This window comes from Macaca mulatta, chromosome 19, assembly GCF_049350105.2.
Source record: "Macaca mulatta isolate MMU2019108-1 chromosome 19, T2T-MMU8v2.0, whole genome shotgun sequence".
Taxonomy (NCBI): domain Eukaryota; kingdom Metazoa; phylum Chordata; class Mammalia; order Primates; family Cercopithecidae; genus Macaca; species Macaca mulatta.
In genome coordinates this window covers 6142555-6157087 of record NC_133424.1, presented here as the reverse complement: position 1 = coordinate 6157087, position 14533 = coordinate 6142555, and the positions used below count along the sequence as shown (strand labels likewise).

The following is a 14533-nucleotide window of genomic DNA, read 5'->3' as shown; positions in this document are numbered from 1 at the left end:
AGGGACACAGCTGTGTCTAAGGATGTCCCTCACAGTGTTGTTTATAAGGGACATAATGGGATAAGTGGGAATTGATTAAATTCTGTGAGCTGGACATTGGAACGTAGTCTCCTGATGGTGATCCCCATTGAACGAAAGAAAAGCATCCATTTGTATGCATAGAAGAAAGACTAGAAGGAGGCCGGGCATGGTGGCTCACGGCTGTAATCCCAACACTTTGGGAGGCCGAGGCTGGCAGATCATGAGGTCAGGAGTTCGAGACCAGTCTGGCCAATATAGTGAAACCCTGTCTCTACTAAAAATACACGAAAAATTAGCTGGGCATGGTGGTGTGCACCTGTAATCCCAGCTACTCAGGAGGCTGAGGCAGGAGAATTGCGTGAACCTGGGAGGCAGAGGTTGCAGTGAGCTGAGATCGTGCCACTGCACTCCAGCCTGGGCGACAGAATAGGACTCTGTCTCAAAAAAAAAAAAAAAAAAAAAAAAAAAAGACTGGAAGGAAATGGTTAGCCTCAGGGCCACTGTATTTGCTGTTCCTCCTGTCTGGAACTCTGTTCCCATAGGTGTTTGTATGTCTGATTTGCTCTCTTCCTCCAGGTCTAAATGCAATTGTCACCAATTCTAAGAGGTTCCCTCAGGGATCCCCCAGTTTTTGGAGCCTTGCAGTGTGGTTTATTTGTTATTGGCATCTCTTAGCACTGCCAGGCCTTGCATTATTGACAGTGTTTGTTTTTCTCTGTGGGTGTCCATCCCCCCAACTTATCTGTGTCCCCCCCACAAGGGCAGGAGCACTGGTTCCATCGTGCTCACCACTGTGTCCTCAGCACAGCACACAGTAGGTGCTCAATACATGTACAGGGAAAGAATGAATGAGAACGGCCTCATGAAACAGTTTCTCTCTAGGCGAGGGATGGATTGTGGGTAACTTTTATTTTCTTCTTTATGCTGATTTTACCTAATTTTCTGCTGCACGCGCCTATTTTATAATTAGAAGAAAAGTTATTTTGAAAAAAATTACCCCCCAACGTCCCAGCTGTGGGAGCTGACGTGATCCAGCCCCGTGTTCCTCCCCAAGGGCAGCCGCCTCCTGGGTGTATACAGAGGACATAGCAATGGAATGTTTTTGGAGGGGCTGCAGGGGTCAGCCCTCAAGGGCACAGGGTAGGCGGGGCAATCAGAGAGGGCTTCCTGGAGGTGGCCACCCTTAACCTTTAGGGTGCTCAGGCGAAAAACCCGGAAGTCATCCTTGAGTCCCCTCTTTTCTGTACATCCCCGAACGAGTCATTTAGAAAATTCCATTGGGTCTGCCTAGAATGTGCCCTTCTCTCCCATCCTCTACCCACTCCAGCCCCATCATTGCCTACCTTGACCCCAGCCTAGTCATCCCCCACAGTCTGCCCTCCCCACAGCAACTGAGGATGTCTGTGAGTACCTAAGTCAGGGCCCATCCTTCCTCTACCCACAGCCTTCCATGGCTCCCACCTTCCTCAGGGTCAAAGCCCAATTCCTCCCGGAGGCCTCTGAGGCCCTGCGCATCCTGTTCCATTCCCTCCCTCCCCTCCCTTCCTGTTTGTCTCCCCCTCCTCACTCTGCTCCAGCCACACGGGCCTCTTTGCCATTCTTCCAACACACCAGGTATGGTGCTGCCCCAGGGCCTTTGCATGGGCTGAGCTCTCTGTCTGGAATCCTCTTTCATTTTCTCCCACCTCCTTCTGGTCTTTATTCGTGTGTCACCTCCCCCTCTCCTATCCTGTATTTATTTTATTTTACATGTTTTTAGAGACAGAGTCTTGCTCTGTCACCCAGGCTGGAGTGCAGTGGCACCATCATGGCTCACTGCAGCCTCAACTTCCTGGCCTCAAGCGATGCTCCCGCCTCAGCCTCCCAAGTAGCTGGGACTACGGGCATGCACCACCAGGCCCAGCTATTTTTTTTTTTTTTTTTTTTGAGATGGAGTCTCACTCTGTTGCCCAGGCTGGAGTGCAGTGGCTGGATCTCCGCTCACTGCAAGCTCTGTCTCCTGGGTTCACGCCATTCTCCTGCCTCAGCCTCCTGAGCAGCTGGGACTACAGGCGCCTGCCACCTCATCTGGCTAGTTTTTTTTGTATTTTTTAGTAGAGATGGGGTTTCACCGTGTTAGCCAGGATGGTCTCGATCTCCTGACCTCATGATCCGCCCATCTCAGCCTCCCAAAATGCTGGGATTACAGGCTTGAGCCACCTTGCCTGGCCCCAGCTAATTTTTTTAAGTTTTTGTAGAGATGATGGGCTGTATTGCCCAGGCTGGTCTCAAACTCCTGGCTTCAGGCGATCCTCCCGCCTCATCCTACAACCCTCAACCCAATCATCTTCAGAGCCCTTACCACCATCTGACCCACAGTGGATTTTATTTCTGTTGTTTCTCATGTGTTACCCTCAACAGAGCGTCCGCATCCTGAGGGCAGGCATCTTTGTCAGTCTTGGTCACTGTGCGTCTAGAATTGTGCCTGGCATACGTGCTTGGAAATGTTTGTTTAGAAAATGGTAGGCTGGGCTTAACCTTATTACAGGCTCATGTCTGTAATCCCAGCCCTTTGGTAGACTGAGGCAGGAGGAACACTTGAGTGTCTTAGGAGTTCGAGACCAGTCTGGGCAACTTGGGGAGGTCCCATGTCTACAAAAAAAATCCAAAAATTAGTCAGACATGGTGGCACGTGCCCGTAGTCCAAGCTACTCAGGAGGCTGAGGTGGGAGGATCACTTGAGCCCAGGAGGTTGAGGCTACAGTGAGCCATGATGGTGCCACCGCACTCCAGCCTGAGCAACAGAGTGAGACCCTGTCTTGAAAAAAGGGTGGGCGAAGATGCCTGCTTTATGACAAGGGCACACGGTGTGGCTTTTGGAGGAGAATAAGGTTGGAGGGGCTCTCCTGGGTGAGGCTGGGCCTGATTGTGCAAATGTTTGCTGAGAACCTCCTTTGTACCGTGGACCTGTGCTAGGTGCTGGGGACACTGGGTGACCGAGACAAACCCTGCTCTGTCCACCGAGGTCACAGTCTGCTGGGAGAGGCAGACCCGGGACTAGGCGCACTTAGGGCTCTGTGCTGATGGGGCCACCCAGCCAAGGGGGAGGGCACCTGGCCCAACTTCCCCAGCCCCTCGGGGGCAGCTATGTCCCCTGCCAACTGCGGTCACCACTGTGGAATAGGAGCAAGAGTCTGTCTCCACAGAGACATGGGCAAGAGGCCCAGAGAGGGCAGGACTGGCTGGGAAGGGGCTGGCAGGAGCCAGGTCCGTCTGCCGCAGGTCATACAGCCCCAAGCCTCCTGACAGTGTGGATTCATTGAACGCCTGTTCGGTGCTTGACTTATGTGACAGTTGGGGAAACCGTCAGCCTGAGAGGTACGGGTCCTTTCTTGACACACGGGGCATCCCTGGATTCAAGCTCGAGTCTGTATGAGCCCCCTACCTTGCCGCAGATGCAAACAAGGTGCCTACTCTGCTCCTGAGGGCCCACTGTGTGCCCAGCCGAGTTGGGGAGGTCATGCTGGTTGCTCCTATGCCTTCGTTGACACAGGGCACCTCCTATGTGCCTCTAGTGGTACTGGGGCACCAGGCCGCCGCCTCCATGAAGCACCTACTGTGTACCTCGCTGAGGGTGGCGCTGCGTGGGATGGGAAGCGTCAAGGCATCCTGTGTTTATTTCCTACTGTAGGGCAGGCAGGGAGCCTGTGTGCAGACACTCACAGACCACCTACTGTGTGCATGGTGCTTTGTGGACTAGGCCACCTAGTGCTGGAGGTGGGGTGGGGGGATTCCATGCTCCATTTTGCAGAGGGGGGATGATGCGTGGTAAGGGAAAGGGGCAGTGTGGGATCCCCCAGTGAGGGAGGCATTTATTCGATGTTTGAGGGAGGTGGGAGCCACCCACTGGGGTAGCAGTGGGAGGGCATGGACGGGAGCAGAGTGGTCTCTGCTGGGCTCTCACAGCCGCCCGTGTGTCTCCCATCAAAGCCCACATCCTTTGCCCCACTGAGTAATGGCTTCTAGAGAGTGGGGCCGTCTGTCTCCAGGATGGCCCTGTCCCTAGATTAACCCAAGGGACTTGAAATTATTCGTGATGTACCCTCAGTTCCGGGGCCCCAGGCCTCCAGCAGCACTGTGGTGAGAGCTCCGCCTCTGGACCCAAACCCTGGTTCCGATCCCTGCTCTTCCTGGCTGTGGGCAGCCGTTCCTCTCCTTCTTGGCTCCATTCTTTGCAGAATGGGGGTGATGATGGGCCTGCCTCCTAGAGCCGTGGCCAGTGGCCTGAGGAAGCACAGCTGATGATAGCTGAGAGCTCAGGACATCCCGTTGGCGTTGGCGTTTGGGCTTCGTCCTCAGCGCGGATGCTGGGAAGACAGGCGTTTTCACCAGGGATGGGAGCAGACGCGGGAGCCCTTGGGTCTCCATCCCGGCCCCTGCCCCGTGCTCGAGACCCTTAGGTCCCGCTGGCCTTCTGCATTCCGGGCCTCTCCAGTGGAGTTTTCAAACCCGCACCCTGGGCGCAGCGCGGGCTCGGATTGGGCGCCCGGACAGGTCTGCCCCTCCCTCTCCCTCCTCCTCTCCCTCTGCTCCAGTGTCGCGGGCCTGGCACGGCGGCCCCATCTGTTTCCAATCTGGCCCCGCGCTCTCCGCCCCCTCCTCAGGCTTGTGGCGAGGGTGGGGGCCTCTGCCACGGTGTTCCCCCATTCATTCCCCTGGACCCCCAGCGGGAGGGAAGCCTCTGCGCCTGAGCACCTCCCCCACCCTCTGGTCTAGGAGGGGAAAGAGGGGACGCCTCCCCCCCAACTGCTGGGCCTCAGGTCCCACCCAGACTGGGAGGGGAACTCTGCCCCTTCTCCGACCTCCTGTATTTGGGTGTGTTTGGGGAGCCCTCCGCCGCCCCGTCCGGCACCAGCCTCCTCATCCGTTGCCATGGCCACGATCAGAGCTGTGGAAGCTGGGAGCAGGGTAGAGGCTCCCAGTGGGACCAGGCTTCGGGAGGGAGGGGTCTTGGGTCATGCCCTCCCTGGGGCGCCCCTTCTCTCAATGCTGCACGGACCCCCGCGGAGGCTCTCTGCGCCTCCAGATGGGGCTCCCCTCTGGTCCCCCCGCCCCACTTCCGGCCGGGGCCCATCCCTGCCCCCCCAATCCCTCTCCCCGGCCGTCCCCTGCAACCCCGCCCCCTGCAGCCCCGCCCCCTGCAGCCCCGCCCCTTGCCCCGCCCCCAGGCCGAGCTCCCCAGGCCGAGGCCTCTCCCGAGTCTTCGCTGCGCGCCGCGCTCCGCTCCGGGCGGACCGAGGGACGCGGGGACCGGCTGCGGCGGGCCCTGTGGAGGCCTCGCGGGGCCCGGGCCCGATCGCCGAGCCGCGGGGTGAGTGCGCCCGGGACCCCCTTCCATCCCGAGGCCCGGGCCGCGCCAGGCTTTGTCCCTCTCCTCGCTCCCCCTCCGTGCTCCGCGACGGGGGTACGCGAGGGTCCCCCCAGCCTAGCACGGGCCTGACCGGGCTGGCCGCCCTCCAGGGACAATCTGGGCCTGCTGCTGCCTGGCGCCCCCCCATTCAGGCCCGTCGCTTGCACTTTGGAAAACTCCAGACCGTTATGCTCCGCAGGGTCCCCTCCCCCGCCTGGCCCCCAGCCCGACCTCCTCCCCCCACCCCTTCTCCTCCCCCACCTCCCGGGGGCGGAGCCAGGCGCAGGGCAGCCTTCGCTGCCAGCCCGGGGGAGCTCTGATTGGGGACTTCGCAGAAGGCAGAGGAGGCAACAGGACCGCAGAGGGGGCAGGTAGCGGTGGGGGGTGCATGGCAGGAATTCCTGCTCTTAGCCAACCCCGAAAATCGCAAAAGTTTACTTCCATCCATTTGTTTCAGCTCCCCTTGGGCCTGGGGACCCCACGTTGCCTCTGTGCTTTGTTGGGGGGCTTTAAGAAACTGGGGGGCTTGGCCTCAGGGAGGGGCCTGTGGTGGTGTCTTCTGGGACGGTCAGGGCAGCTCGTACCTTTCCGTTACCCATTCCCGTCCCTGGGCTCTAAGCCGTTCCAGGCCCCGAGTCCTGAGCTGATGGAGTTTGGTGACCCTCCCCAAGGGGCTTCCGGCAGACCCCAGGCTGGCGTCAACCCCAAGCCCTGTCTGCTCCTTCCAGAGCCTCACCGTCACCCTTTAAATCTCAGCCAGACCCCCTAGGGTGGATGTGAGGCTGTCCCCGTCTTGGCCTCCGTTGCCTGGGGTGGTCTCTGTCTATGGTCTCAGTTTCCACCTCTGAAACCCAGGTGACCGCAGGGATGATGTGGATGAAGTGCCAGGTGGAGCTGGGTATGCAGCTGGCATCCAGTGCACGCAGCGACTTTCCTGGGGTGGGAAGAGGGCTTCCATCCAGAGGGTTGACAGACCCACAGTGGGAGCACAGCTGTGATGGGGTAGCACAGAATGGGTCTTGATCCAACCTGGGGCATCCAGGAGGGCTTCCTGAAGGAGGTGACAGCTCAGCTGAGACCTGAGGATGAGTGTGAGGGCTGAGATTTGATGGGAATATGGAAGGGTGTGCTGGGTGGAAGGAACAGTGCGTGTCAATACCCCTATGGGAGCCAGGGGCCACAAGTGGGGGGATCAAGGTGGCATGGGAAGCCTGGCATGGGGGGTTGTGGCGTGACGGGGTCAGTAGAGGCCGGGCTGGCAGCTCTGGAGGCTGAGGTAGCAGTCTGAGTTTTAATGCGTGTTGATGGGAGCCATGGGGGGTTTAGAGCAGAGGAGAACGGGGCTTAGCTTGGAGTGGAGGCATCTCGTGGTTGCAGCTTACAGGATGAGCTGACTGTGAGCGTGGGCCAGCTGGGGAAGGGTGTGCCAGGTGAGGGACCTGCATGGGAAGAGGCTCAGAGGCCTGAGGCAGTGTATTCTGAGAACTGCAGGACCTTTTGGGAAGAGGGGGTAGGGAAGAGATGGATGCAGTCACATCAAGAAGGGCCCAGCACACCGAGCACAGGAGCTGGGAGCCACCGTGGGTGTGTGAGCAGAAGCAGGGGTGCCCCCAGATCTTGGCGTCTCAAGTTGTTCCATGAAACCAGCATGGGGGACACTGATGGGGCGATTTTGGCAGCCTGGGCGCCTAGGGGGCGTGGACCCTGAGCTCGATTGAGAACCGGGCTCTGGCCTCAAATCCTAACCCAGCCCAGCCCCCTTCTCCATGCAGGACTCTTGGTGAGCCTCGGTTTCCTAATCCGTTAAACAGCAGGAAACACAGAGAACATCTAATGGGGCTCAGCACCCCAGGGGCACCCAGTGGACTTTAATGATTTCCCTCTCCAGGGCTGGGCCTGGTTCCCTGTCTGCCCCACCCTTCCACTCCTGGCCACCAGGACCCCTGGGGACAGTGCCCTGAGCTGTCACATCTTCCCAATACAATCAATAGTCAATTAAAGCTAGGTCTTCCGTCTTCAGTTCCAGGAAGGGCCAGTCCCACCCAGCCCCTCCCTGAGCCCGTTTCCTGATAGGGAGATAATGGTGACCTGGGAGGGACAGTGGCTTGGCCAGAGCTGACTTGAGCCCACCAGTGGCCACAGAGCCTGGGCTTGCCACCCAAGGGGGCCCTCGCTGCCTGTCCCTGCTTGAGTGGACGTGGGAGTGACCCAGGTCCAGGGAGGCTGGAGGCCAGGGTCCAGTCCTGGAAATGACATTCCGGGCAGTGGCATGGGAGAGATGTGGGTGGGCGGTGGATGTGAAGGTGGAGATGTTGTGCAGGCTTAGGGTCTTTTCCGTGAGTCCCACTGCTGGCGTCACCAGCCTCGGCTTCTCCTGCCCTGGGGTCATGGGATGGCCCCTGAGGGTTAGAATTAGGCCCCCAGACTCCCGCCCCAGGACAGGACAGGGTAGACTCTCCAGCTGGAGCCTCCTCCGGCCCGAGGAGCCCCCGCCTCGTGCGGGTGACAGAGCCTGTTTGCTGCCCGGCCTGGGTCATAATCACCCCTTTATGCTCCCTGGACCGCGTGGGCATGCAAAGCCGGCTCCCAGATCGCGTGACCCATGCCCTGGCGCCTGGTTGGAATGGGTGCCCACTCGCCCCCCATTAGCACGGCGGGGGAATCCCCAGAGGCGGCCAGCAGGCTCTACCAGGCCCAGAGAGAGTTGTCCAGAGATCCCGCAGTGGCTAGGGAAAGACACAGTCACAAGATTAAACATGGGCTCTAGACCCGAGTCCCACCCCAGCTGGGGGCCTTGGCTGAGTCCCTGTTCTTCCATGAGCCTCAGTTTCCTCATCTGTAAAAGGCAAGCGCCTGCCTCCGACCAGCTACCACAAGCTAGTGGTGGGCAGCCTAGCCCCCGAAAGCCAGGCGGGGTGGGCAGAGACCCTCCCTGAGCCCCACGTGGGTTCAAGGTCCAGCAGTCCGTTCTTTCCCTTCTCCCTAGCCCTGGCGCAGCCTCACTGGCCACCATGGGCTGCCATGCTTTTCCTGACAGCCGTGTCATTTCCTGGGAGCTTGCAGATGACTGCACCTGACTTAGTTTCCCTTTCTTGGCAGTGGCAAGGCTGGTGGCCCAGGCTGCCTTGTTGCAAGAGGGCATGGTGGAGGGTTGACCTGGCACCAACCTGACTGTGTCCCTCCCTGCCCAGGGCCACGTAGGGCTCCTGGCTGTCCTGTGGGTCTGGTCTGTGTGCACCTCTCTGTCCTCATCTCTCCCCCTCTCCCTCCTAAGACCTCTCGGTGCTGCCCCTTTGCCCTTCCTCATGCTGTTCCTAGTGCACAGACACCCTTGCCCCTAATTCCCATTCACCTTTTGGTCCTCACCCAATATTAAATCCAGGAATGGCCCATGCAAAGGCCCGGGGGTAGGACTGGACTACACTTGGGGTGTTGGAGGAACAGCAAGGAGGCCATGCGGCTGGAGCAGAAGGAGGAAGGGGAGAGAAGGAGGAGGGGAGAGCAGGGAGGGGATGGGGCAGGTCGTGCAGGACCTGGTGGGCCTCAGGAAGGACTTGGGCTTTGACCCCGAGGCAGGTGGAAGCCGTGGAGGGCTGTGGGCAGAGGAAGGACGGGCCCTGACTCCGGTGCCGGCAGATGCTTTCTGCTTTCTGTGGGTGGAACAGACCGAGGGCGAGGGCGGGAGTTGGGAGACCAGGGTGGAGGTGACGATGTCCATCCAGGCCAGTGACAGTGGGGCTGGAAGAAGTGGAGGCAGAAGAATGGGTAAGAAGTGGACAGTTTGGGGACAGATTCTGAAGGCAGAGCTGATGGGACTTCGGGATCTTTTCTCCCAAGTCCTCGCAGAGGACCCCACACTTGGGGTTTTCATGGAAGCAGGAGTCAGTAGGAGGGTCGTGGGTGTGCGGGGTCCTATCTCCATCATGGGAGGTTCCCCTAGGGAGGATTGGCACCTAAGGGACCCTGGAATGTTTTGTCTTTTGCAGCGGTAGTGTCTGAACCCCACTCCCTGGGCCCCTCCCACCACCCTGTTCCTGAGGCATCACCCGTGCCTCAAATGCCGCTGTTGCTATAGCCCCTCGTCCCCGCCCCTGACAGGCTGGAGTGGCGGATCTAAGGGGAGTCCATGGCCAGGCCCTGCCTCCCTGTGCCTGGCTCAGCCTTGTCCTGCCCAGACATCAGGGAGGTATGGGCCCAACATGGCCTCTGCCGTGGGAGCCAGGGTGTAATTAGGGCTGCCCGGTTTAGAAGGCGGCTGCCCTGAGGTCCCCGTGGGATGTGGGAGAGCCAGCTGTGGCTGGGGCCCTCCATACGTGTGCCCCACCTAGGCTCTCTGTGCAAGTGACTCCTACCCATGCTCTCTGAGCTTCAGGTTTGCTGTGCTGCCTCAGTTTCCCCAGAGGCTCTCTGCAGGCCTGCCCAGCTACTCAAAGTGGTCTTGGACTGACCTCGCCCACCAGTGTGGCCAAGCAGATGTGCATTTCTGGGCAGGGCCAGCCACTGTGGTCACCCTAGCCCCAGCTGGCCACAGGCTGTTTTCTCCATCTGGGGCCACCGCCTTCCTTGTTGGTGACTTTTGCTCTTAAAGGGCCAGGGCAGGGACTCAGAGTAAGGGACTGTGCTCTGGGTCTCATTTCCTTCATCTTCCCAGTCCCCAACTGGTTGTGTGCAAGGTGTACCTAGAGTGTGACTATGCGTGTACGTGTCTATGTAGCCTGGCTGTGTGCACAGATGTGTGTAGGAAGGGAATCTGATTTTGCGCGTCTCTATTTGGCTGGCTGGTGTATGCACCTGTGGTCTGCTGACTGAGTGGCCTATCTATAGTCTGACAGTGTGCCGGCACCTGTGTCTGTGTGTGACGTTGACCTGCTTGTGCACCTGTAGGTATCTCTGATCTAATTGCATGTTTGCAGTTCCCTGTAACCTAACTGTGTACGTGTACTGCCTGCCCCACCGTGACCCTGTGTCTGTATCTTTTCTGGCTTGGTGTATGTCTGTGGTCTGATTTTGGGCCTGTCTGTGTTTGTGGTCTGACTATGTGCAAGTTTTATTTGCCTGATTGTGCATGTGCCCATCTCTGCTGCCTGACTGTGTGAATACGTTTATTTCTGTGTCTCTTGCAGATACAGAACTGCTTGCAGTCTGACTGTGTGTCGGTGTGTATTGGTGATTTGACTGTGTATATCTGTGTATGTCTGTGGCCTGATTTAGCAGGCATCATTCTCTGTGCCCGGTCTGACTAAGTGCCTGTGGCCTCGCTATGTACACCGAGGCCCCCCCAATCCCGTTCCTCACCCTAGGCTGTGACCTGGCCACTACCCGCCCATCCTTCCCCTGGGACCGCCCCAGGGCTGGGCGAGGTGACCGCAGCTGGGTATTTTGGGAGTCAGAATCACAGGGGCTGCCCCGTTATTATGCACCACCAGTTCCTGTGGCCACAGCCTGGACCCGCCCAGGGCATGGGCTGGCATGGGTGCTGGCATGACTGGGTAACAAAGATCTTATCCTTGGGCCTCTCCCTGCCCCTCCCTGGCCCTCTGACCTGGCTCCGGACAGAGTAGAGATTGGGGAGATGGGGAGGGGGCCGTTCCAGGGTTCAAGGTGTGTGATGAGGGACCCTTCTGCCCGGGAGGAGTTGAGGTTCTTGTAGGAGAAACGTGCTGAATGATGAACATCTTTTCATTTAATTTGGGAACCAGGGTGAATACCATGGAGGATAACCTTAGTCATATCTGGCGCTCCGGGATGTAGAATGTAGGGGGAGTTGACCTTTGAGGGGCAGAGAAGGGCTTCCTGAGGAAGTGACAGCTGAGCTGAGACCTGTCATGTGGTGGGGGACAGCATTCCAGGCAGAGGGCACAGCAGAAGCAAAGGCTTGGAGGTGGGACTGAGCTTGGCCGGCCTGGCTCTACCTCCAAGCGAGGGGAAACAGTGAAGTCAGCAGGAGTGGCTTCCCCTGGGGGCTCCGGGAGCCATGGCAGGTCTTAGAGCAGGGCAGGGACAGGCAGGTGTGAGGAGAGATTTGTCTCGTGACTTGGGGGACCAGGTTTTAGAGCCAGACAGCAGCGTAGTCTGGAGTCCCCTCCTTCCTGAGAAGCAGCCTGTGAGTTGGAGAAAATCGGGGCTCAGCACCCCCAGAGGTCCTCAGTCCTGGTGTGGGGCTTGGTCTGAGTCACGGGCCCAGCCCAGGTTGGGGACTCATGCTGGGGTTGGGGTTTCGCTGGTGGTTGGAGGCTGCCTTAGTCCATTTGGGTAGCCAAATACCACAGACCAAGTGGCTTGTAAACGACAGAAATTCGTACCTCACAGTTCTAGAGGCTGGGAAGCCGAAGATCAAGGCAACGCAGATTTGGTGTCTGGTGAGGGCTGTCTTCTGGTTCATGGAAGGCATCTTCTCCCTGTGTCCTCACGTGGCAGAAAGGGCAAGGGAGCTTTCTGGGAGAGCTTTTATGATACTAATCCCATTCATGAGGTCTCTGCTCTCATGACTTAGTCACTTACCAAAGACTCCACCTCCTATTACCATCAGAGTGGGGACTAGGTTTCAACATATGATTTTCTTTTTGGCGGGGGGACACATTAATTCAATAGCAGGGGCCCAGCACTTTCATTCCATCCCATCACCCCGTGATCCTTCCCCATTTTCCCATGACCAGTCCCCGCAGGACCCTCTCCTGCTCCATGTGACCCTCCCACTACCTCCTCCATGAAGGTCTCCTGGATTTCCCCACTCGCCTCTCACAGCCCTCCATTGCCTCTGCAGACGCTGCCCCATCTGACGCTCGGCTCGAGGCCTCTCTGTGAGGCACCGGGGGGCCATCCCCCTCCAGGGCGGAGATCGGAGGTCGCTGCCAAGCATGGCGCCCACCTGGGGCCCTGGCATGGTATCCGTGGTTGGTCCCATGGGCCTCCTTGTGGTCCTGCTCGTTGGAGGCTGCGCAGCAGAAGGTAAGAAGCTGGCACGGAGTGTGCAGGTGTCCGCGTGTTTGTTTACCTGTGTGCATTTATGGCTGTGTGTGTGTGAGCACGCTCCCCACCTCCTCCCGGGGGCCCTCCATTTTGCCAAATGGAACTTTTTTTTTTTTTTTTGAGATGGGGTCTTGCTGTGTCGGCCAGACTGGAGTGCAGTGGCGCAGTCTCAGCTCACTGCAAGCTCTGCCTCCCTCGTACATGCCATTCTCCTGCCTCAGCCTCCCGAGTAGCTGGGACTACAGGCGCCCGCCACCACGCCCGGCTAATTTTTTTGTATTTTTAGTAGAGACGGGGTTTCACCGTGTTAGCCAGGATGGTCTCGATCTCCTGACCTCGTGATCCACCTGCCTCGGCCTCCCAAAGTGCTGGAATTACAGGTGTGAGCCACCGCGCCCGGTCGCCAAGTGGAACTTTTATGCTCCACAAATGAGGCTGAATGCTGAGGGCTGTGTGCTGAGCCCTGAGAGATTCAGAGATAAATAACAATGCTGGTATTCATAAATAACAGTAACGATGGTGGTGGTGTCTGTTTCCCCAGCATCAACTCAGCACCAGGCTCCATGCTAAGCACAGATTTTACCTGCTTCCTCTCCCTTGAGCCTGACAAAACCCAGTGTGCCAGTTCTGTTACCCTCCATGTTTTCCGATGAAGGAAAACAAGGCTGAAAAGAGGCAAGGACTTATTTGAGGTCACTCCTTAGTGAGCCACAGAGTTACCTTTCCTTGCTATGGGCAGTAGCTACACCTGGTGGCAGACACACACACGGACAAACTGTCTCAGGCGGAGCCAGGGGAGGCTTCTTGGGAGAAAGGGCATTGGGACTGGGGTTTTGTGAGTGTATAGGAGTTCGCCAATAGAAAAGCTATTCCTCGTCAGGATGACAGCACCTGGGAAGGCCTGGAGATGAAAGAGGTTGGTATAGTTTAGAGATGGGCAAGGCAGCATTTCTGGCTATAATGTGAAGAGGATGAGCGTCCATTTGGGGCCCAATGCCAAGACTCACCCCACCATGAAGGACCTGGAGAAGGCATCACTCAGGCCCATGAGGACATAGGGGATCAGGGGAGTAGGGAAAGAGACTGGGTTCTATAGTCAGGCTGGGTTTGAATCCTGGCTCTGCCACCAACCTGCTGCACAACCTCGGGCTAGTGGCTCAGCCTCCCTTACCCACCGTCACAGGGCTCATATCATTATGCACATCCTGCATTCTTGTGACGTGGACATGTCAAGCCCCTGCCTGCTGCTGGGCGCATAGCTGGGCACGTAGCTGGGCACATAGCAGGCCAGCAATCCTGTGTTACCACAAGCATAAGTGTTACTGCTGGTGAACAAACTGGAGACATACACCCCCTGACTCATTCATTTGTGCTTTTTCTTATTTTCGTGCTGCTTTTTTAAATTGTTGTTTCTTCTTTTTGACATGGGGTCTCGCTCTGCCACCCAGGCTGGAGGGCAGTGGCAGGATCTCAGCAACCTCCGCTTCTCAGGCTGAAGCGATCCTCCCACCTCAGCCTCCCAAGTAGCTGGGACTACAGGCGTGGACTATCATGCCTGGCTAATTTTTAAAATTTTTTGTAGAGATGCGGTTTCACTGTGTTGCCCAGGCTGGTCTTGAACTCCTGAGCTCAAGCAATCCACCTGCCTTGGCCTCCCAAAGTGCTAGAATTACAGGTGTGAGCCAGCCATGGCATCCGGCTTCATGCTGTTTTTTAGTAAATGCCACTATACGTTCAGATCAGCCAGCACACCCTGATGAGGTGAATGCGATTATCAGCATCCCCGTCATACAGCTACGGAAACTGATTGCACCACTGCACTCCGGCCTGGGCAACAGATTCAGACCTTGTCTCCGAAAAAAAAGAAAATTGATGGGCTGAAGCGCCTTGGCCTCCCAAAGTGCTGGGATTACAGGCATGAGCCTCTGTGCCTTATTTTTATATTTTTATATATATATATGTGTGTGTGTATATATATATGTGTGTGTGTATATATATATGTATTTACGTATTTATGAGATGGAGTCTTGCTCTTGTTCCCCAGGCTGGAGTGCAGTGGCGCAATCTCAGCTCACTGCAACCTCTGCCTCCCGGGTTCAAGCAATTCTCCTGCCTCAGCCTCCCGAGTAGCTGGGATTGCAGGTGTGCACCACC

General features: G+C 57.6%; 1 protein-coding gene across 11 annotated transcripts in view; it reads left to right on the top strand.

The window, feature by feature from the left end:
• The window catches only part of PTPRS (protein tyrosine phosphatase receptor type S), a 136676-nt gene that overhangs the window by 41280 nt on the left and 80863 nt on the right, over window positions 1-14533 (top strand). For 9 of the 11 annotated variants that reach the window (XM_015122570.3, XM_077979196.1, XM_015122564.3 and 6 more), the window contains exon 2: window positions 12174-12358. In XM_015122570.3, coding sequence (XP_014978056.2) covers window positions 12268-12358 — 91 coding nt within the window. In that variant the 5' untranslated portion in view covers window positions 12174-12267. Of the gene's footprint in view, window positions 1-5265; window positions 5372-12173; window positions 12359-14533 lie in introns of those variants that run through there. The other 2 variants (XM_077979195.1, XM_077979189.1) reach the window with 1 other exon arrangement.